Source organism: Talpa europaea, assembly GCF_964194135.1.
Source record: "Talpa europaea genome assembly, chromosome: 5".
Classification (NCBI taxonomy): Eukaryota; Metazoa; Chordata; class Mammalia; order Eulipotyphla; family Talpidae; genus Talpa; species Talpa europaea.
The window spans coordinates 51,548,813-51,572,758 of record NC_140071.1 but is presented as its reverse complement, the minus strand read 5'-3'; the positions used below and the strand labels follow the sequence as shown (position 1 = coordinate 51,572,758).

At 43.6% G+C, this 23,946-nt stretch overlaps 1 protein-coding gene across 1 annotated transcript; it reads left to right on the top strand.

Moving 5' to 3' along the window:
- The first annotated feature begins 11,917 nt into the window (after window positions 1–11,917).
- CARTPT (CART prepropeptide) lies at window positions 11,918–13,601 on the top strand. Its single transcript, XM_084233621.1, is given in 4 exon segments — window positions 11,918–12,078; window positions 12,440–12,463; window positions 12,465–12,563; window positions 13,374–13,601. Coding segments are annotated over 4 exon segments (390 nt in total). The 5' UTR covers window positions 11,918–11,919; the 3' UTR covers window positions 13,482–13,601.
- Window positions 13,602–23,946: the final 10,345 nt, after the last annotated feature.

Below are 23,946 nucleotides of genomic sequence, written 5' to 3'. Positions count from 1 at the left end.
GCAGTGGTGGGTTTGTGTCAACACAGGGGGAGATCTGGGCTCTTCTGTCAACCAAAGACCCTCAGGGCCCCAGAGTTTAAGGCGGTCCAGAGTTTAAGGTCACCATCATTAAATGGCCAGTCCAATTTCACATTTAGAAAGTCAACCTTCCATGTGGAGACTCAGCTTGACATTTTTGCAGCTTCCATTGGAAAATAACTTAGGTTTTCGGGGGGCGAGGGGAAGTTATCTTGACCATTAAGAGATATCTTTTGTGGGCCTCCCTGTTGGCACAAGGGGTTGGGCACCACACTATGAAGCAATCCACAGCCTCTGTAGCATGAGTTTGATCCCTGGGCCGGCCAGGGAGAAACCCACATGGCAAGGCAGACCTCTCCTATCTCGCCCGCTGCTCCCCTCAGCAGTGTATTTCAGTCAGTCTGCCTGTTCTGTTCCCCGCTCTGTCTGTGGTGAATCCTCTCACCCCCTGCACCTCTGGCCTGCACCCCAGCTCTTGTATGCATAAATAAATAAATCTAAAAAAAAAATAGAGAAATATCTTTTGTAATATTTAAACGTTCTTGAGAATTAAGTTTACTTTCTTTCTCTTTCACTTCCTTTTTTTCTCACGTCCTTTAAAAAAAGACCAAATTGATAGAATAAAGTGGAAGGAAAATGTGAATAAGAAAACATGAGGTTTTTAGAGTCTCTGGGCCAACTCTTCTCACTTGCCTAGGGACTTGGATCCATCTTGTTACGTAAAATCAGTTTCACCAGGTACAGAACTGGAGACACAATATCTGCTCAAGGTGGGTCATAAGTTTTTCAGCAAGGTTTAATTAGTTGTTGCTAATTTGAGGCTTATCTGTGCAGGTCAGGCTCTTTGGGGAAGCCTCTTATGGTATGCTCATGGTCCTTAAATGAGGGGACAGCAGAGCTCAATGCTAAGCGGAGAGTGACTTGGCTGTTTCCATCCATCTTGGTTCCACTATCAGCTATTCATACTTTATGAGGGAAGGGTTATTGGGAACTTGATAAGAGATCTGGGGCCTCCCTGGTGGTGCAGGGGGTTAAGTCTCAGCACTAAGAAGCTATTTGCAGCCACTGTAGCATGGGTTCAATTTCCTCTCTGGCCAGGGAGGTTACCCACATGGCGCAGCAGACCTCTCGTGACTTGCCCGCTGCTCCCCTCAGCAGTGTAGTGCAGTCAGTCTGCCTGTTCTGCTCTCCACTCTGTCTCTGGTGAATCCTCTCATCCCCTGCATCTCTGGTCTGCACCCCAGCTCTTGTATGCATAAATAAATAAATTATTTAAAAAAAAGATCTTTTGGGGCAAAGTGGACTCTGACACCTCATTGGATAACACAAAGATCCCTTAAGCAGTGCTCCTCGAGCAGGGAGTTCTATCAGTCAGGTTGAATCAGAATCACTTAGAGCAACAGAAACAGAGACAGCATGAGCTGGACTGCCCTCTTCCACAGACATTCTGGTGTCCCAGGTTTTAAAGGTGGGGTGAAAGTGTGTGTAGTTTGGTGAACAAAAACTTTAAGTTTATTCTCATACTTCTACCTCAGCCTGGGAAACACTTCTGAAAAAGTAAATTTGAGGACTTCTCTATCTGACTTCATCTCTGATGTATAATGTGCCAGAGACAGTCTGTTAGGAAAACGTCATGTAATGAATTGAGACTGAGGAGAGAAGAGCAGTGACAAACAATTCCATTCTTCAAAACCTAGCTCATATCATGATCTTCATTTCTGATTGCCCTCTCCACACTTTTAATTTGCTCATTGTTTGGATGATGTATTGGGTAATGCAATTAGCAATTGATGGCTTAGCTTCTGTTTCATTTGAAAGTGACTTGTCTTATACTGCTATTTAATTTTTCACTTACCTCTGTTGAGTGGAAATAGCAAGGATCTGAATTTCACTTCTGACTTGATTTCTAACTGTGTATCCTTGGCAAAGTATTTAATCTTTTTGTACTTCAGAACCCCCGTTATAAAATTCTGCAATTCTATTTTTTACCTGACCACTCAAGTCTATGTTCTTGCACAATTCTCATTAATTTAATTTGTGGACAGTCTTTGTGGTACAGTTTTAGAGCTGGTTCCCGATGATTCTTGCCTCCTGATATTCATGTCCTTAGTAGTCCCCTGCTCATGAGTGTATGTAGGGCCCAGGGGATAGAACAGGGAAAACATCATGGGATGTCATTTTGTGATGAGGCTAGAAGAGACTGTGACTTCTGTGTTGCTGAAATTCTCACTCAGGTTATGTTTTTTTTTTAAAGATTTATTTTTTATTTATACAAAGCTCGGGTACAGGCTAGAGGCGTGGGAGGGTGAGAGCAGAACAGAGTGGGGAGCAGAACAGACAGACAGACTGAAAGCACTGCTGAGTGGAGCAGTGGACGGGACAGGAAAAGTCTGCCGCGCGATGTGGGAGTCTCCCTGGCCAGCTGGGAATCAAACCCGTGCTGCAGAGGCTGTGGACAGCTTCACAGCGCTGTGCACAACCTGCTGCGCCACCGGGTAGGCCTTCAGTCAAGTTATTCTTGAGTACTTGCTCTGGTGGAGATGGTCAGCTGGAAAGGGTAACTGTTGGCCCAGAGCCAAAAGTAACTGAAACCTCAGTCCAACATCCGGTGAAGAACTGAATCTTGCCAACAACCACTGTTGGAATTGGAGTCCAGTCTGCATGGTGGATCCTGGGTGCTCCAGTTGAACAATGAGATGATTAAAAATCCAGTCAATATCTTGTAATTGCATCCTGGTGAGAGACCCCGGGCTGATACTTTGATTGCAGCCTCATGACAGAGGACCTACTAACCCGTGCCTGGCCCACAGAAATGGTGAGGTAATAAATATGTATTGTTTTAAGTCACTGAATTTTGGGGTAATTTTTTTTATGTTTTTTTTTTTTTTAGTGATTTTCTCCAGCTTACAAGCACTGGGTACAGTCAGTAGCGCGGGAGGGTGAGAGAATTCACCAGAGCCAGAGCAGGGAGCAGAATAGGCAGAAGAACCAAAGTACACTGCTGAGGGGAGCAGCGGGCGGCAGGAGAGGTCTGCGCGCCATGTGGGACCCTCCTCCGATGGCCGGGGAGCAGCCGGGGATCGAACCGGCGCTGCAGAGGCGGTGGGCAGCTTCGCAGCCCAGCGCTCAACCGCTGCGCCACTGGGGAGGCCTGGGGTAATTTTTTATGCAGCAATAGATTACTAATACTATCTATAAAATGGGTTAATGGACGTGATAGTCTGTCTCTCTAAATAGGTCAGCTTAAGTTAAGTTATACAGTGGTAACAAATAAGCCCCCAAAGTTCAGTGACTGACATTTACAAAAGTTTATTTCTGCTCACACTATTTATCTATCAAATATTGGTGATAGCTGTATTTAAGAATCCTACTTAAAACATGGCTATTCATCATTGAAGAGGAAAAAGAGAGCAGGGCAAAGTGTGTACTGACTTTAAAAGCTTCCCCATGGAAACAATGCATCATACTTCTGTTTGTATTTCATTAGCCAAAGTGAGTCATGTTACTGCATGTGAATAGAACATGGCTCAAGTGTAATCCTCCTCCAGGCAGGGGCACTAAATAATCGTAAAAAGTAACACAGTGTACCATAAACCATTGCCCATTGGGTCAGCCACACACTGTCATGATCTATGGAAAAGAAAAGGAGTAACTTACATCCTCAGGTGAATGGGTTTAGAGGCCCCAGAGGCTCTCTGAGAAGAGTGTGATTGATGGGCTATAGTTCCTAGAGAAGAGTGGAAAAGTAAGGGGTTATGGGGCACTGAAGGAAGTTGTGGGTTTTTAGGGTTCCCATAATCTCCATTAGGGAGTCACCTCCCTAAGATCTCTGAAACTGAACTCTACAGCAAATGCAGCTTTAAGACAAGCCCTTTTGACAACCTTCCTGCTAAATTGCCTCTCTGAAGCTCTCTAAGTTTTTTGTATTGAAATGTAAGAGCCTCCGATGTCTATGATCTTGTTCATAAAATTAAAGTGGGTTTTCAAGCAAACATTTTCCAGCAATTAATTAATAGGAGAGTAAGCTTGAGGGGCTTCCCCCTGGTGGCAGAAGGGGTTAAGCACAGCACTGTGAAGCTATGTCCATCCCGGACCAGGATGCTGACCCACATGGCGAAGTAGACCTCTCCTGTCTCGCCCGCTGCTCCCCTCAGCAGTGTACTTCGGTCAGTCTGCCTGTTCTGTTTCCTACTCTGTCTCTGGTGAATCCTCTCACTCCCCCACACCTCTGACCTGTACCCCAGTTCTTGTATGCATAAATAAATAAATCTTTATAAAAAAAAAATAAAGGAGAGAAAGCTTGACACAAGATCTTGGCAAGCCTGTCATTCTCTGGGCTTCAGTTTTCTCAAAGTCCCACTCTAATCTCACCTTCCTGACTGATAAATACAGTCCCTTTGGGCTTTCTGCAAAGAGCTTTAGGAATGATTGCTACCCCATGCATCTCAGAGGCCTTGTCAGGCTGGCTTTAGAGGGGCAGTTTGATGGGAAATGAAGAGACCTGGATGTCAATCCATCTAGCTTGCAGAGCAGGGAAAGCTGATCTGACTGAACTGGTAGGCTAAGCCAATGTGATGGATATTTTGTTAAAAGCAGAACCAGATTAAACTTCTTTGGATGCATAGTTTAGAAATGCCAGGGTTAGAAATCCCCTGAAAAATAAAAGACTCATTGAGGATCCTTCTTCTATGGAATATACTTTTACCCTCAGGCCCTGCCTCTTTGGATCATGCCAGATGGTCTTCTGTTTCTCCTGAGGTTATAGTTTATGTCTAAAGAAATAGATTTCATTTCAATGAGCCCTGAAGAGGCATGGAAGATTCCCGGAATCAAGGTTTTTTTTTTTTTTTAATTTTTAAAAAAGATTTATTTATTTATACAGGAACTGGGGTAAAGGCCGTAGGCATGGGAGGGTGAGAGGATTCACCACAGAGTGGGGAGCAGAACAGGCAGACAGACTGAAAGAACTGCTGAGGGGAGCAGTGGGTGAGCCAGAAGAGGTCTGCCGCACCATGTGGGTATCTCCCTGGCCAGCCAGTAATCGAACCCACACCAGAGAGGCTGCGGACAGCCTCACAGCACTGTGCTCAACCCGCTGCACTACTGGGGAGGCCCCGGAATCAAGGTTTTAAAAAAGTGACCTTAGATGCCATGTAAGCTCACGCTCTTCCCAGCACAGCCATTGCTTCTTCATGTCTGTGATTTGGAGACTGGTGATGGGGGAAGGTTTTAGGGGTGATCCAGTCCCAGTTCTTCAATTTTGCACCACAGAGAATGTGAGAGAAAGGCAATGAACAGAAATCTATGAAAAGAGTGTGGTGGCAATGTCATGCTATTGTCCTGGTGACACACAAATTTGGGAAAATGTTTCTATTTTGTGACTAAAATGCCCTTAGTTGTCAGAGGAACTGGTGAGAACGACTATTGTCTGTACCCTAGAAATTTTGCTGCTGAAATTGGCTGCTGGTGAAGCAGTTTTACCACTCTTTGGTACATTTTTCCACTGATACAATTGGTGTTTCTCGTTAGTAAATTGACAGTGGTCTTCAACTGCTTGATGAATGTATCCTGTAACAGATTGTGTAACCTTACTGAATTGCCACCCACCTGTGTCTACAGGTTAACTTTCATTTCATGACAGCTACCTTTCCCCTCCACATTTGTATATCAGGCACCACACTGTGTTAAATACTGGCAGCACAAGGTTATCACATGTAATCTTTGCCCTCAAAGATCTTTTGTCTAGCAAGTGAAACAGATATGATGTAAGTGTTTAATAGGTATGTGTGTAAAGCTCTGTGGAGTCAAAGGCATAGAAACTTGGTGGTGTGATAGAGCAGTGACTGAGGAAGGCTTCACTTAGGATGTATGTTGAAGCCTGAACTTTCAGGTGTCCAGAGTGTGGCAAGGACACTGTAGGCACAGAGAAGGTCATGGACAAAGGCAGACAGGGTGGTGGCCATGAATGCATTGGGGCACACAGAAACACTGCATGTCTTTGTCTCTTACTTTGGTGACGCCATGTGACTATTTCAGGCTCATGAGTTGGAAGCAGAAAGTGATCACTTTTGGACTCAAACTTTCAATAGCTTATTTGAGACTGTCCAGAGCTCTCTTTTTTCTTTGTCACGTATCCGGCAACATCAGACGTGGTGGCTGTTCTGTCAGTTTGTTTCCTTGAGTGATTACAGAGAACACAACTCTTCATAAACCTTTGATGTGCGTGTGCATGGGTGAGAGCTATGTCTGTTTTTGTCTTTTAAGGCACTGAGATTCTGGGGTGGTTTGTTACAGTCGCATATGTTTACCTAGTTTATTTTTCTAATTCAGACACAATTAAGAAATAAATATGGTGTATCTACAACATTAAGTAGAAAGCACCTGATGGGACTGGTGGGGAGTGAAGATGAGATTGGATTGAATCATGAAAAGCTCTGATGCCATGCTGAGACATTAGCTTGAAGCTATAGGCAATGGGCAGCCATTGAAGGATTCAAATCTACTCTCTACTAAGTTTTAGAGTTCATGTCATGGAGCTAATCCTGTATTTCCTATTGATTTAGGAGATTTAGATTCAGAAAAGTTAAAGGCAGAGCTGGGATAGATGTGCCATATGGGTTAGGTGTGCCACTCTGGTGGCTGCATTCCTTGTGTGTTGTGTGAAAGAAACCAGAGAAAGCTTTCTTTGTCATCAGTGTTACCTCTTTATGTCTAACACAGGCTGCTTCCACAGCCTCGGCCATTTAGATCAGTGAGCTTGCTTTTAGTGTTACTGTTTGAAAAATTGAATCCTTTGTGTTCGCTTAGTCCTTGCGTTCTTCCTGTTCATTGAATCCAAAATTGAAACTATTGTTGCTATGGATTTTCTTTTTCTGCTCCCCTGTTCCTTTCCAGTCTTGTTTCCCTTTATGTGTCTCCAGCACCAGCGCTGACATTCTGCAGGCATCTGCTCTCCAAATACCCAGGCCACTCAGTGTTTCCCCAGCCATCCTTGCTTCTGCATTTTTACTTACAATGCTCACTTGCTCCAGAGTGAGATGTTGAAGTCCTATGTATTCTCTAAGACCCAGCAGTTCATATGCCATTTTTCTCCCAAAATTTTACCTCTCTAGAGGGAATTAATCTCTGACGTCTCTGGGGTTCTTGCTTTCTCTGTAGGACCCACATGTCACTGCATTGTTGGGTAGTGGGTATTTGTGGGCATGACTAGACCCAAAGACCAAGGGCAGGGGCAATGTATTGGTAAGCTCAGCAGTCCTTAGAGTACTCAGCAGCCCTGTGAACATATTGAACTTCATATATTTTTAAACTGAATGTCTTTTAATTGAGAGCTTAAAAATATTAAAAGATTTGTCTAATTTTCTGTTTCCCCCTTTAGAGGCTCTCTGTAAAACATAGACTTTCTTATTACTTCTCCATCTCTCCTCAGTTTAGCACCACACCGATGTCTTTTCCTTGCAGTTTATTTTCTTTCGGATAGTGATAAAGATGTGTAGTCAGATCACAGTGAATAGCAGGTCTTTTTGAAAGGCTATGGATGGAAAGTGGGTAAACAGAAGATGAATGTCAATGGAAATTAATCTCTTGTCTGGAGGCTGAGAGGGTGGACAGCACACAATGTAGAAATGAAAAGTATGAAAGCAAAGAGGTTATAAATGTGAACCAAAGAGAACAGAATGTTGTTAACTAGGAGGAAAAGACTGCAAAGCCAAGTAAAGAGAAATAATCTTAAATACAAATATTTAAGTAGTCAATGAAATGAGGACTTTTTACTGTTGGACAATACTTGGTTGTGGATGTTTGTACGAAGAGGATGCTAATGGATAACAAAGTACTCTGATATTTGAGCAATATGACAATCCAAAAGGTCAGTGCTATTATGGGCTATACAGGAAAAGAAAGTACTCAAAATTTGACAGATGGAGGGAGAAAAGGGTCCTGGAATTTAGGGAAAACATCATTTGGGCATCTGATTCCCCAGTGTCTTCTCATTATTTCATATCTTGAAGCCAAGATATGAAATAGAGTTATCACTTAGTAATATTAAAAAGTCTCTACAGGCTAGTATTGACCAGTCTCTATATTGTTAAGACCAAAACCAGAGTAGATTCTACTCTCTTGCCAATTTACAAATTAACATATGGTTTATTTTTATAGTGAAGGGTTTAGAACTCTAAAAGATGGATGTTAGTAGAAGAGATATTCCTGGGCCTCTCCTGGTGGCGCAGCAGTTGAGCGCTGGGCTGCAAAGCTGCCCACAGCCTCTGCAGAGCCGGTTCGATCCCTGGCCGCCAGCGAGGGTCCCACATGGCATGCAGACCTCTCCTGCCGCCCGCTGCTCCCCTCAGCAGTGTATTTCATCAGTCTGTCTGTTCTGTTCCCCGCTCTGGCTCTGGTGAATTCTCTCACCCTCCTGCGCTTCTGACTATACCCAGTGCTTGTATAATAAATAAATAAATCTTTAAAAAAAAAAAAGAAGAGCTATTCCCACTCTTCAAATTTTTCTTCTCAGATATCATTATGTTACAGGTAGATATTAAGGACCCTAGTTTCTCAGTTCTCTGCTGGTGAGATCTCTATCCTTAAGTTATGTTAAACAGCAGAATCAGATGCCTTCTTTGTCTAAGGAAGAATGGTTAGGAGTCTAAAGTAGGGGCCTCCCTGGTGGCCCAAGGGGTTAGATACAGCACTATGAGGCTCTCTGCAGCCATTGCAGCATGAGTTTGATCCCTGGCCAGAGAGGTGACCCACATGGCACTGCAGACCTCTCCTGTCTTGCCCGATGCTCCCCTCAGCAGTGTATTTCAGTCCATCTGCCTGTTCTGCTCCCCACTCTGTCTCTGGTGAATCTGCTCACCCCCCCACCTCTGGCCTGTACCCCAGATTTGTATGCATAAGTAAATAAATAAATAAATCTTTAAAAAAAAAAAAGAGCCCACAGCAAATCTCCACAGGCACATTGTGGCACTGCTTCTCTCTTTTGAGATCACTTGCTGCTCTTTTCTATACCTGAGGTGAGAAGTAATGATTAATGACAGGTACGACTTGTCTTTACTTGCTGGAGGGCCTCAAAGGTGGACTTTTCTTTCTAATGGGATCATTACAAAGAGGCAAGAATATATAAATTCTTCTGACAGGGTATGATGTAAAGACTAGAACATCTGGTTTTTTTTTTTTAACATCTCATGTTTTTATGCTTTCCCTTATCACCATTTGCCTAAGTTGTATTTGGGAAGAAAATGGCCTGTGCTTTACACATGCTTCCTAAAGATAGTTTATCAAATCACTTTGTGCAAACCTGAAAAAATAAAGCATCTCAACATGTAAATGATCAAGATACTCAGGCTTGCCTCACAAGATTGTCCAGTAGTCCTTTCCTAACCCCTCAACTTAAGGTCCCATCTTCCTTACATGAAGATGATAGCACCAATCCCAAATCAAAAGGATTTGAAGTTTTTTTTTTCTTCAAAGATTTATACAAGTACCGGGGTATAGGCCAGATGCGTGGGAGGGTGGGAGGATTCACCAGAGACAGAGAGGGAAACAGAACAGGCAGATTAACTCAAATACGCTGCTGAGGGGAGCAGCGGGAGAGACAGGAGAGGTCTGCACACCATGTGGGACACTCGCCGCCTGGCCAGGATCGAACTGGAGCTGAAGAGGCTGTGGACAGCTTCGCAACGCGGTGCTTAACCGCCTGCGCCACCAGGGGAGGCCCAGATTTGAAGTTTTGAGGTACTTTTTCAATAGAAGGGACACAAAGGGAAAGCTTTCATTTGTGTTGGGATGGAATATATAACATGAGAGAAAGCATTGCGTTGGTAATTAACCCCATCTTTGCAGGAGTTCCTAGAAACTTATTCAGTGTGTAACAGGGTGCTATTTTTCTTTCAAAGCTTAGTGTGCTTTTTTGTCACTGGAAATGATTTTTACAGTGAGTGCCAATATGTTTCTAAAGCTTAAAGAGCAAAATGTGTTGCCACTGATGTTTTGTTGTGTAGAACTGAAAGGTATGTGTGAAAGGCAGAGCTGGGGGAGGTGTTAGATACATTTTCAGATTAGATTTACCCCAAAAGAAAATATTTTGATGCTCTTAATATGTGTGCTATTCATCAGATATTACCTCTGAATTGCTTCCCAGTGCACATTTGAGCAGCAATTAAAAACTTGATAAATGAAATAACAGGCATAGATTATGTATTAACTATCTCAATGGCCCACATCATCAACTAAGCAATAAATCTTTGGGAGAAAAAATTGGTGACTGCTTTTATTTTATTTTTTTTAAAGATTTATTTATGCATACAAGAGCTGGGGTACAGGTCAGAGATGAAAGTGTGCGAGGACCCACGAGAGACAGAATAGGGAACAGAACAGGCAGACTGACTGAAATACACTGCTGAGAGGGGCAGTGGGCGAGACAGGAGAGGTCTGTGCGTCATGTGGGTTGCTCCCTAGCTGGCAAGGGATCGAGCTGGAGCTTGTGCTGCAGAGGCTGTGGATTGCTTCATAGTGCAGTGCAGTGCTTTTTTTTTTTTTTTAAGATATATTTATTTTTATACAAGAACTGGGGTACAGGCCAGAGATGTGTATGTGTGAGACAGAGAGGATTCACCAGAGCCAGAGTGGGGAACAGAACAGGTGGATTGACTGAAATACACTGCTGACTGAGGGGAGCAGCGGGGGAGACAGGAGAGGTCTGCTGTTGCTGTAGGGTGTTGAACTGCAATGGCTGCTGATAGCTTCATAGTGCTGAGACTTAACTCCTTGCGCCACCAGGAAGACCCAGACCTCAACGTTTTAAAAGACACAGTGTCTTCACAAGTCATGGAGGACCTAGCTCAACACTGACTTCTCTGGAATATTTCTATAATCGCATTTTTTTGTCTCCTTTATTTTCTTTCTATACAGGTCTCTTGGATATCAAGGAGGATGGTAGGTAGGAGGGATTCTGAGGATAGCTGAATTGCTTAAGAAAAAAGTGAGATAATGCCCTTAGTCACTTACTTGGCAGAGGCTCAAATTTCAAAGGGAAGGAGCAGGCTGGCTCAATTTACCGTGTTAAAGTTCAGGGGTTTTGCATACTTATCTCTCATTCCATCCTCCTGATAACTTTGTGAGGTACATTTTAAAATTCCCATTTTATAAAGAAAAAGGTGAGGTTCAGAGAGATTCTTCTTTTACCTAGTCACATAGTAAGTGGCTGGCCAGAGTCTTGTACTTTACACGCCTCTCCTTAATTGGAGTTTGTAAAGTTTATTTCCCTCTTTTCTCAGTATCAACACATAGATTCTAGCAAAGAACCCATTGGGGGAAAGCCTACGATTTCTCTTTCTTTTATGTACTGCCTTTACCTCCTCTACACCAGAGCGTGCCTAGTAAGGTGCTCAGCAAACATGTGGGGCCAGAGGCAATACCCCTTCTTGCTGCCACTGTGGGGCTGGGTGAGAGGCAACGCAGGCTTGGGTGAGGTGGATTGTGTTCCTGCTGCTGCTGCTGCTGCTAGGTGATGGGAGTAACTCTTTTGCTAGTGTCTTGCCTCGAAGGCATTTTCCATTTTCTAGCTCCCTTCCAATCTTTATCCCTCACCTCTCGCCCCTCAACTTCAGCTCAGTCTCCCAGGGGAGCTCCCTTGCCGAGGGGCTGACAGCGCTTGGGGGCGCGGGGTCCCGGTTCTCGGTGCTCTGGGCCATCTGTGCTCAGAGCCTCGTTCCCGGGCGCCTGGAGCCCGGCGAGCATTGACGTCAAGCGGCGGCGGAGCGCTGCCTACAGCCGGTTGACCCGTACCCTCCTCTACTCCCCCTTGCTTCTTCGCCCCCTCCCTCTTCCCTGCGACCGGGCTCTGTCTTGCTATAAAAGGCGGGAGCGCGGGGTGCTCCAGTAGTGCCGAATTTCAGCACCATGGAGAGTCCCCGCCTGCGGCTGCTGCCCCTCCTGGGTGCCGCCCTGCTGTTGCTGCCACCTCTGCTGGGCACCCGTGCCCAGGAGGACGCTGAGCTGCAGCCCCGAGCCCTGGACATGTACTCCGCCGCGGAGGACGCCTCTCACGAGAAGGAACTGGTCGGTATCCCCCTGGCCCCGACTCCCTGCGCTGCCACGCGGTCCCTTCCTTTGTGCGCTTTCCTCTTCTCCGCGCCTCCCCATCCCCATTTCTAGAATCCAGGAGCCGGGAGCTGGTAAAGCCCGGACTTCCGCAGCCCTCGGTAGATCGCAAGGAGCTCGCGGTCTCCAGGCAGCTAACCCCTGTCCCAGGCACTTGGAACAACAAGAGCCTCAGCGGCTCAGGGACCTGCCGTCAGTGCCTAGGACTAAGTTTCTACCACTCCAGTATCCCTTTCGGTCCGCGTTGTCCGAGGGCATCGCGGGGTCTGGGGCTCTTTATACCTAGTGCTGGAAGTGAGCACCTGGGCTGGGCTCGCAGCCAAGGCGGCAACTTGGGGCTCCGGGGGTGTGTGTTACAGATCGAAGCGCTGCAGGAAGTCCTGAAGAAGCTCAAGAGTAAACGCATTCCCATCTATGAGAAGAAGTACGGCCAAGTCCCCATGGTAAGGTTTGGGGGTACCCTCCCTATTTTCCCAGGAGGAAAGGTACCACCTGGAGTTTTATATGCGACCTTCTCAGATAATTCACGCTCTGGGTCGGCAGAACGCTGTGGGCTTCCCTTTGTTTCCACCTGAAGCCTTTCCTCCTTGGTTTCTAAGGCAAAGGGTAGGTTGGCCATTTGGGAGGATTGAGCAGCTGGTGCCAAGAGCCCACCAGCTCTTGGGTTTGTGTGCAGGAAATATTTTCTGAAGATGAGCTGCCCCTCGCCCCACCATCTCACAGTCTCTGGACTGGAAGAGCCCTTGATGCCACTCAGTTCTCTTTCCTTCAGTTTTCTTCCTGCCTAACGGAGCACCGTCAGTTTTTAAAATTTATGTTCTAGAGTCAGAATTCTTGAATTGGTTCTGGTCAGATTCTTCGGCGAAAGCACATTTAAATCTTTCTTCTCGGGGTGAGGGCATGGGAAACAGGGAATTGGAACTGAGAGGAGATATAGGATTCTTGTTTACTTCTTCGGGAAAAGGGTGATTGACTTCTTTTGGAAAAGGAACTAAAGGAGCCAAGAAATGTGACCTCTCCCCCACCAAAAAAAAAAAAAAAGTTGAAAGTAAGAAATAAGATTAATAATTAAATTTCTTTCTTATGCTCTTTCGCTGAAATTGTAAGCACAAGGCTCCCTGCATTTCAGTCTGACTGCATGTACCCCTCTGGTGATGAGGATGGGGTGCACATGGCTCTCCCACCAGGTAGAAATTGTGTTGACAGGGAGTTAGGGTTGGCTTTCCCCTGACCACACTTTGTGCTGTTTGCAGTGCGACGCTGGTGAGCAGTGCGCAGTGCGAAAAGGAGCGAGGATCGGGAAGCTGTGTGACTGCCCCCGAGGAACCTCCTGCAATTCCTTCCTCCTGAAGTGCTTGTGAGGTGTCCAGCCTCATTCAGAATCCCCACTCCCCCCACCTTCCCTGAGAGGGCCACGCCTTGTCCCTGGAGTTTGGCTTTTAACTACAAAGTTTGCATTTCCCTTTGAGGCAAAGAGGCTCTTTCCCTGCTGTTTCCAAATAAAAGAACACATTTGCTGTTACTGTGTGAAGGATAATGACTTGGATGTTGTAAAGTATTCTTTTCTTTTATTTGTCTGACAAACTCCTGTGTATCTTTGTGCAAAGATGGGAAACTTCACTTTGCAAACTGTTATTTTTGTATGTGGCATGACAGGATGAAAATTAGATCTAGTTAATCTTGGTAGATGACATCACAACCTGAAAAATAAATCACCCCCAGCAACACAAATTGAAGCATGTACAAATTATACATAATAAAGTGTTTTTAATAATCGCTCATGCATCATTGTTTCTACATAAGTAATTGAAGTAGAAATGGTAGGATTAATCATGCTGTTGTTTTCAAAGAGAAATATTTTAAAAATAGCAGTCCACTGGGAGAGCAGCACCTTGGCTCCAAGGAGTTTTGATCATTAATTAGGAGTTTGCCACACAAGCTTTGGTACGCAATTTTTCTTTGATTGCAGTGGTGCAGGGTGTATGTGTGTGTATGATGTGTGTGTGTTTGTGATGAGATGGAGGTGGTTGGAGTTGAGCTGGTATTATTTTGTTTATTAAAACCTTTAGCTAGACCCAATACCTTTAACAGAGAACTCTAAAAGATCAATTGTCTTAGCCACACTAAAAGCAATTAAAAAATTAAGACTTCTGTTGTGACAACTCCTTTAATAGACAATAGGCATTGATTAAAAAAAAAAATGAACTCATGGGGAGGGTGTTGTTTGTCCAAAGGAAGGAAAAGAGCTGTATCAGGTGCTCCAAGATGTTAGACCCAACCATTCCCACGAGTAAGAACACCATTCTGGAAAGCTCTGTTCAAAGGAAAAATAGTCATTTTCTAACAGGTTGGTCCCTGGGAAAAGGGTAGGTTCCAGGTTCCCTGCTCCACCCAAGGGAGGGTGGAGCTGATCAGGGGATCTGGATCTAGAGGAGTAGCTACAAAGGAGACTGGAAGTGGGAAGGGAGAGAGATGGGGAGCCGGAAGGAGACCTGGAGGAGGCACATGGAGCAAAGAGACACGTGAAGAAACTGCACTTGCTTTTCAAGCCTTTAGATTGGTTCAGACAGCTGTGGGTGAGAGGCCTGTGGGGAGATTAATAATGGCAACTTTTGTCTTGATTTTGCTTCTTCTATCCCAGAAGTGCTAGGCCCCTTCTGCCCCTTTCCTATGGGCCTCCACCAACAGGTGCCTTAGACCTGTGGCAGGCTTTCGGGTCTCAGCAGCGCTGCTTTGGGCCAGCCCTATTTGGATTGACATTTACCCACGAGGGGATGGGTAACTTTGGGTGCTTGATTTGAAAACTATATTCTTTGTCTTTTCTTTGTTGCCCACTAATTGCAATAAGGTTCCTTTTCATTATAGGTCTTTTGCACTAGGGTATGTTTTGTCTTGATGCAGCAGGTGGCAGAAACTTTTTAGAGTGGGCAGGTTTGGGGGTTCTGGGGTGCCCCTCACCATGCCCTATAACAATTTTAGTAAATAGTTTTGAAGGAAACCAACAGAAAATTGGTCAAGAAATACAAAAATCTTAAGTGTAAAATTCAGTAGCCATTGAATGTTTCTGGCTGATTACCCAGTATCACATTTTTGAGGATTTAAGCTTGGCCATGTAACATTTAAGAAGCAGCACAATGTTTGTAACTTCTTAATGTAAACCAAAGAGTCACCTGTGTAGTAGTAGAATTTAAAAAAAATGTTCCTTTGTGGATTCATAGAGTGATATAGTATGTTGATAGAAAATTATCTCTCACACACAATTGCCATTTGCAGTTTTTTTTAAAGATTTATTTTTATTTATTTATGCATACAAGAACTGGGGTGTAGGCCAGAGGCATGGGTGTGTGTGGAAGGATTCACCAGAGTCAGAGTGGGGAGCAAAACAGTTGGATCTACTGAAATACACAGCTGAGGGGAGCAGAGGGTGAGATAGGAGAGGTCTGCTGGGACATGTGGGTAGCTCCCTGGCCCAGGATTGAATTCGTGCTGCAGTGGCTGACAATAGCTTCATGGTGCTGAAACTTTAACCCCTTGCACCACCAGGGAGGTTCCAAGATTGGGACAATTTTAATGAGAAAAATAGTCCCCCATGTTCACTTGTCCATTGAGACCTTCTGACTATTCTTTTAAGAACATGTAACATTTCAAAAGATAAAGATAAGAGAAAATTTAAGATGTGGGAAATAGTGTGAATCAAAGCACACAGGACAGTGAGGCCCCCAGAGACAGCAGATAGAAGTAACTAGAGTGTTGCATCCATGGCATGTAAAATGGTGAAAGAGGAGAAAAGGCCAATCAGACTATGGGGAAAGTGGTCCGGTAGCGGGATGGCTATGAAAAGTGTGTGTTGAGAATCTCATGTTTATAGCACCCTGAAGGAGGAGCTGGGGGGTTGGGGGAGGATGTGGGCACAGGAAGGCAGGCAGGAGGATACTGCAAGAGTTTAGGAAAGAAGTGACTAGGGCCTGGATGGATAAGGGCAGTGAGGATGGACAGGAGCAACACGGAATATTGACTAGGAAGAGTCTAAAAGCAGTTTCCCGAAGCTCTTCTGATCTGCGATGGTGTGTTTCCTCATCTATGGTAAAATGGCTCAAGGTGAGGACGTGGAGTTTGTTATATCCAATTTCTTAATATTTTAACTAGAAATTTAGTATATCTCTTTTAAAAGTCAGGTTTATTCAGGTACAATTTTATATAGTAAAATCCATTCTTTTGAAGTGTGCACTCTACTCTCTACATTTCCTGTGTTAAAGGTTGTTTCTTTTATGAAATGACAGTGGAAATAGATGGTACTTTTTTCCTATTGTTATCATTTACCAAAAAAATTTCTGTCATTTCAACTTGGGATGCCAGAATTTGGGGTGAAATTTGGCTGCTATAAAAAATCAAAAAGTCTGGAGGGCCTCCCTAGTGGTGCAGGGGGTTGAGAGCCGCACTGTAAGGCTGTCTGCAGCCTCTGCAGTGTGGGTTTGATCCCGGTTGGCCAGTGGACAGTCCCATATGGCGAGGCAGACCTCTCCTGTCTTGTCCGCTGCTCCCCTCAGCAGTGGATTTCCTCAGTCTGCCTGTTCTGTTCCCTGCTCTGTCTCTGGTTAATCCTCTCATCCTCCCGCGTATCTGGCCTGTACCACGGTTTTTGTATAAATAAATAAATCTTAAAAAAAAAATTCAAAAAGTCTGGAAACTATTGAAGCCATGGAAACTTATAATACCAGGAGTCTGAAGGCTGGGAGGATGGTCCATACCAGAGAAAGGAAAGGCAGTGGGAGAGGCTTGCAGCGGGCAGAGGACTAAAGTGTGAATGTCAAAGGAGCCTGGAGAGTCTTTAGGTCTCCTCTAGAGTCTAATCCAGACATGACTTCACCAGAGAGGAGGCCAGGAGCACCTCGATGGAATGTTTGAGTAATCAGGAAATGAAGCAAATCTTCTCCAACCCAAATTGGTTTTGACTTTACTTGAATTGAAGGCTTTAACAAGAAAGAATAAAACAATAATCACCTCAATTTCATAGTTTGGATTTTTAAAATGCTAAGCAATCCTGTGAATAACCCTAAGCTTCTGGAATTTGAAGAGAATTGCTTTTAAAATATATGCTTTTGGGACCTCCCTGGTGGCACAGGGGGTTAAGTTTCAGCACCATGAAGCTATTGGCAGCCACTGCAGCACAAGTTCAATCCCGGGCCAGGGAGCTAACCCACATGGCTCAGCAGACCTCTCCTGTCTCCTCCACTGCTCCCCTCAGCAGTGTATTTCAGTCGTTCTGCCTGTTCTGTTCCCCATTCTATCTCTGGTGAATCCTCTCAACCCCCCAGCCCCCGCACCTCTGGCCTACACCCCAGTTGTTGTATGCATAAATAAAACAAATCTTAAAAAAATATGTATGTTTTATATATTTTTAAGCTTTATTTATTTATGCATACAAGAGTGGGGTACAGGCCACAGGTATGGGGGGTGAGAGGATTCACCAGAGACAGAGTGGGGTACAGAACAGGCAGACTGACCGAAGTACACTGCTGAGAGGAGCAGTGGGCGAGTCAGGAGAGGTCTGCTGCGCCTTGCGGGTTGCTCCCTGGCTGGCCGTGGAGCGAACTCGTGCCTTGGTGGCTGTGGACTGCCCCATAGGCTGCGTCTTAACCCCTTGCACCACCAGGGAGGCCCTATGCTTTTATGTTTTATATATATGTATACATTAATATAATACTGTAGCTGTATAGTTAAATTATAAAGTATATAAGTATTACATATACTTATATTTACTTTAATTGTTTATATGTACATAGTTTCTATAATATATCATGCATAATTTAACATAACAATATATAATTCATATATAAATAACTTACACATAACTTAAACAATAAATATGTATAACACAGTTCACATTCTGACTCTTTGCTTTTATGAAAGACCCACATAAACAACTGTTTAAACTAACTGAAAGAAATCTGAAGAGGATGTTGGCTTTTATGACAAAAGCATAAAACAAAATTATATTCAGCACATACGTTTTTACCTTAGTGTATTTTGCTTTATAATTATAAATTTTAATGTAGTCAAATGTATTAATCTTTTCCTTTCATGTTTTGTGCCTACTTTAAAACATAATACCATCTCAAACCATAAAGACATTCCCTTATATTTTTCTACAAGATTTGGATTTTTGTAACTTCCCTTAAGATTTTTAATCCAGGGCCTCCCTGGTGGTGCAAGGGGTTAAGATGCAACCTATGAAGCTGTCCTCAGCCTCTGCAGCATGAGTTTGATTCCAGTCTGGCCAGGGAGCCACCCACATGGTGCAGCAGGACTCTCCTGACTCACCTGCTGCTCCCCTCAGTGGTGTGCTTCAGCTGATCTGCCTGTTCCCCCCCCCCCCCCCCCCCCGTTTGGTCTCTGGTGAGTCCTCTCACCCCCCACACTCCTGGCCTGTACCCCAGCTCTTGCATGCATAAATAAATAAATCTTTGGAAAAAATCAGTAAAAAAAACAAAACATTATTAATCCATCTGAAATTAATTTTTGTGTGTGATGATCCAAGATCAGGGTTTTAATGGTATTTTTTTTTCGATACGTACGAGTCACGTTAGCATTTTTTGAAGATTCTGCCTTTTGTCATAGACATGTAATACCACCTCTGTCAATTTTCAAGTTTTGTTTGTGAATCTGTTTCTGGACTCTATTCTGTTCCACTGACCGGTCAGTTTATTCCACAGCCACATACTGTTTATAGAATACTTAAGGTAAGTCTTTATCTCTCCGCCAATGTCCTCTAGTCAGACATGCAGGAACCACCCATAGCTGAGTGCATTAGGTTGGCTGAGTGGTTTAGGTGAGGGAAGCCACATGGCATTTCAGTAAGATGGTGTGAGGGGAGAAAACTTACTGTAGGATCTGGACTTTTTTGGAGGATTTTGGGGAGGCCCTGAGTTAGAGGGGATTCACTCTAGATTGAGAGTCCTCAGGAAATGAGGACAGTTCTATGACTGCATATTAATAAATATTATCTAGAAGAAGAGCAGGCTAGAGTGAGAACAAAATTATATGAGCTAAAGAAGTAGCAGTCACTGATTTTAGCTGCAAGGGAAATGCTTGGTATCGTGTGGGTTACCCAAGGAACTTGTTTTTCTCTGTGTTTAGGCTATATGAACAAGTGACTTTGTTTTGACTCATTTTATTATGATCTCAGAGTGACCTGTCTGAGGTTGGTGTTCTGTGAGATGGTTTATGTCCTGCAGGAGAATAATGGGACCTAGCTGTGAGCACCAGATAGGCAGCAGCAGCCAGGCCAGCAATGAGGAGTCAACCAGTTCCCGGATGTTTCCTCTGGTGAAACAATCCTCTTCCTCACCCATGCACAGACCTTCAAAAATACTTTCATTGTTATTTTATGGCTATAAATAAGCGTTAGCATCAGCTTGTAAAATTTGATCAAAAGCTCTGTTGGATTTTGATTAGAATTGCATTGGCTTTGTTAGTTAACAATGGAAAATGTTTATCTGCTTACAACTTTCAACCCTCTATATCTTTTTTTTTTTTAAGATTTTTATTGTTTATGCATACAAGAGCAGGGGTACAGGCCAGAGGTGCGGGGGGGTGAAAGGATTCACCAGAGACAGAGAGGGGAACAGAACAGGCAGACTGACTGAAATACACTGCTAGGAGGAGCAGTGGGCAAGACAGGAGAGGTCTGCCTTGCCATGTGGGTTGCTCCCTGGCTGGCTGGGGATCAAACTCGTGTGTAGATGCTGTGGATTGCTTCATAGTGCGGTGCTTAACCCCTTGACCCACCAGTGAGGCCCAGGTCTCTATATCTTATTTAGACATTTGAAAATATCCTTCAATAACTAATGCTTTTCTTTGTATAGGTTTTAGAATTGTTAGATTTTAGACTTTTTAAAGTTTTAGATTTATTTATCTAATTTTTTTGCTAACATAGATGCTTTTAAATTATGTCATTTTATAATTGGTTTATCAGTATAAAGGAATACAACATACCACCTTTATACATTGACAGACATCCTGAAATGTGCTTGAACTTAGCTATTAGTTCAAAATATTTTTATATATAATCTAAGATTTTCTATGTAGGTAATCATACAACAGCAAAATATAGTTTTTTCTTCCTTTCTAATGCTTATAATTTTATTTATTATTTTGCAACATTGACTGGGCCTTTAAGCATAATGTCAGTGATATTGATGGCAGACTTCTTATTCTTGACATCAGTGACAATGCCTCTAAAGTTTAACAGGAATTTTTTTTTTAAAGATTTTATTTATTTATTTATACAAGCACTGGGTACAGTCAGAAGTGCGGGAGGGTGAGAGAATTCACCAGAGCCAGAGCGGGGAACAGAACAGGCAGACTGAAAATACACTGCTGAGGGGAGCACTGGGCGCAGCAGGAGAGGTCTGCGCGCCATGTGGGACCCTCACTGGCGGCTGGGGATCTCACCAGCGCTGCAGAGGCTGAGCGCAACCTGGCGCTCAACCTGGCGCTCAACCTCTGCGCCACCAGGGGAGGCCCAGTTTAATAGGAATTTTTAAAGATTTAAAAAAAATATACACCCTTTCCTAAATTGAGGAATTTTCCTTCTATTCCTACACATTGGTTTTTTTCCCCTAAGCAATGCATATTATTATAGATTTTTTTCCTGCATATATTGAAATAATATTATTTCTTTTACCAATCTGATTTTAACATCGTAAAGAAGTAGTCAGCCTCCATGACAAATGCTCCTTATCATGACCAACATCCAAACTCATGTTTATAAATCCAATTGATCAGTCCCTTGTTCTGAAGCCCTAGTCTTTCTGCTTTTGCTTTCTCCCCATCTGTAAGTTTTCCTCCCGCGTTACTATCACTCCTGTAGCTTCTCCTGGCTTCTCATGGCATTGGATTTGGATGTGTGAAGACTTCCTAATCTCTTTTAAAATATTCTGATATTTTAGACCCAAATTTCTGTATTTTCATGTTAGGAGTAATTTGTTAACATTTTCATTAATCTTCTTAACCATGTAACAACACTTTTCCTGATTTAATTCTAAGTTTTATTGCTATTTATTTATTCTTCTATAACGCTGTTTCCCTTCTGAGTTCTTTATCCCAGTTTATTGGAATCTTTCTTCAAGTGACTTTTTGTGTGGGCTGGTAATGGGTATTTTTCTGAATTCTTGCATATTTGAATTTGAGTTTATTTTGCTCTTATAAGGAACATATTTTTTAGACAAAGCTATGAAAGCCTCTTCTCTGGCTGTTGATCCCTTGTTTTCTGACTTTGGGATAAGAGAAGTTTTTCACTGTAATTGTCATTTTATGGGGCATGTCTTGTCTCTCCCTCAATCTCTGAGCAGACATTAGTTTCTACATTTGAACTTCAGAAACGTCACCTAGGTATCTGGTGTAGGTCTGTCTACTTAATAGTGCTTGATTCTTGTTGAACTCTTTCAATTAAAGAATTTAAGACTTGGGCCTCCCCTGGTGGTGCAGGCGGTTGAGCGCAGCGCTGTGAAGATGTCCGCACCCGCAGCCTCTGCAGCGCCGGTTCCATCCTGGCGGGCAGCGAGAATCCCACATGGCGCAGCAGACCTCTCCTGACTTGCCCACTGCTCCCCTCAGCAGTGTATTTCATCAGTCTGCCTGTTCTGTTCCCTGCTCTGTCTTTGGTGAATCCTTTCACCCTCCCGCGCATCTGGCCTGTATCCCGGTTCTTATATGAATGAATAAATAAATCTTAAAAAAATAAGTAAAATTCTTTATTAAAAAAATATTTTCTGGAGTTAAGTGAACGATGTTTTTCTCATTTCTTTGATGACTGTTTCTCCATTGAATAGTCATTTCTTTTTCTGGGATTCCTTTTATATAAAAATAGGATGCCTCATGTGTCTTTGCTATGGGTACTATATCTTTTCTCCTTTTCATTTCGATCTTTCCCCTCTGAGTCTTTGGGAAAGATGTTGGGTTGCTCTCTAGTGCACAGACTTGGTTTTATTTAGCAACGATCATCTGTTCAGTAGAGCACTCTCCACAATCGGTCCTCAGAAGGGAGATACTGGGACCAGCTTTATCTACTTCACTTTGCTAAAGCTTATTTCTGACTGGAGGCTTCAAGGTTCAGTATACGCCTGAAGGTGGAAGAGTGCCAGGGGCTCTGAGATGGCTCAGGGAAGTGGCACTGTTAATTCTTCAAGTCACCTGGGGACTGTAAGAGCAGTATTTTGTTTATATGTGCAACGAAAGAGAATTGTTTCAGTTTGCTCAGTTTGCTTGGGCAAGGGTTGAGGAGGGGCTTTTGGAAAAAAAAATTAGGGGAAGAAACATAATATCAAATGAACATTTATTCAGGTGTTTGCTGTGCTGTGCTGTATATTGAGAAACTTTCATCACACTCTCCAATGAATTCTTCATTTCTCAAAATAAAAATTGATGTGGATTTATTGAAAAATATTTGCCAATATTTCTTTCCTTTAGCCAACATCCAACACTGTATGAGAACTGTGTCCATTTATTCATCCTTTTATACTTTATTCAACAAACATTTTTTCTGAGGTTGTCTGTGATTCCTTATCCAAGGTTGTCTCTGTATCTTATCTCCTCATATTTGTTTCCAACCCTTTGAATATACTCTCCAGCTACCCTTAAGCATTGATCTCCTCATGTTGTTCTCTGTTTTACTCTTTGACCCCCGATCTGTGTGGTTCCTATGAGACACCCGCCATCACCTTCCCCATAGGTATCTGGGATGAAGCCTAATTCCCACTTAGCCATTCTATAAGGGAGAACCTGATAGTTTCTACCATTTGCCAGATGGATCTGCTCCCTCTTTAATCCATATACACCTGTGCACGAAAACCCAGTCTGTTTGCATGAAAAAGGTTGAAGCTCTGCGTGCAGATTCTGGAAGGCAGAGCTATATACACCTGGCTCTGATTCTCCACCCACCTCCCCTGACCTCCCGGAGCACTTGCCTGCTGTGCCAGGGACAACTGCACACAGGGCTGTCTGCTCTCTGGATGACTGCAACCATTAATAATTTACTGAACTCTGTCTGTTGCCTTTCATTAATTATCACTATGCTAATGATGTCCCTCAGGAAAAGGGAAAACTAATTTCTCCTCCAATGCAGACTCAGTGGAGACAGACCACATTTCATAAATCAGGGGTGGGCATTTTGCCTTTAATTCCTTTGAAATCTTCCTTTGCAGAGACGAGAAGGTGGCAATAGTGTAATAGGAATACCAAGCAGGTGAAGATTGTTTTCACATCCGGGTCAATGTACTGCTGACAGAGTTGTCATTTAGTCTGTTTATTCTTGTAGCTAGCAGATGGGGTCACCTTTACTGCATTTCTTCTTAGAGCAGGTGGAGAATTCCTTAAAACATGGCACCAAGATGGCCTCCCTGGTGGCGCAAGGGGTTAAGCACTGCACTATGAAGCAATTCACAGCCTCTGCAGTATGAGTTCGATCTCCGGCCGGCCAGGGAGCTACCCACATGGTGCAGCAGACCTCTCCTGTCTCGCTTCCTGCTCCCCTCAACAGTGTATTTCAGTCAGTTTGCCTGTTCTGACTCCCCACTCTGGTGAGTCCTCTCACCCCCTGCATCTCTGGACTGTACCCCAGCTCTTGTATGCATACATAAATAAATCTTTAAAAAAAAAAAAACAGCAAAACATGGCACCAAGAATTAGACACAGTCCTTTCAAATGAGACTGTCTCATAGAGCTTTCTTGTCCTCTCTGTTCTGGGAAGCCCCTGAATTTTGTAGCTTTTGGTCAATATGCAGGCCCTGGGGCAAAAGAAACTCCCCCCTGCTTCTATGGTGCGTT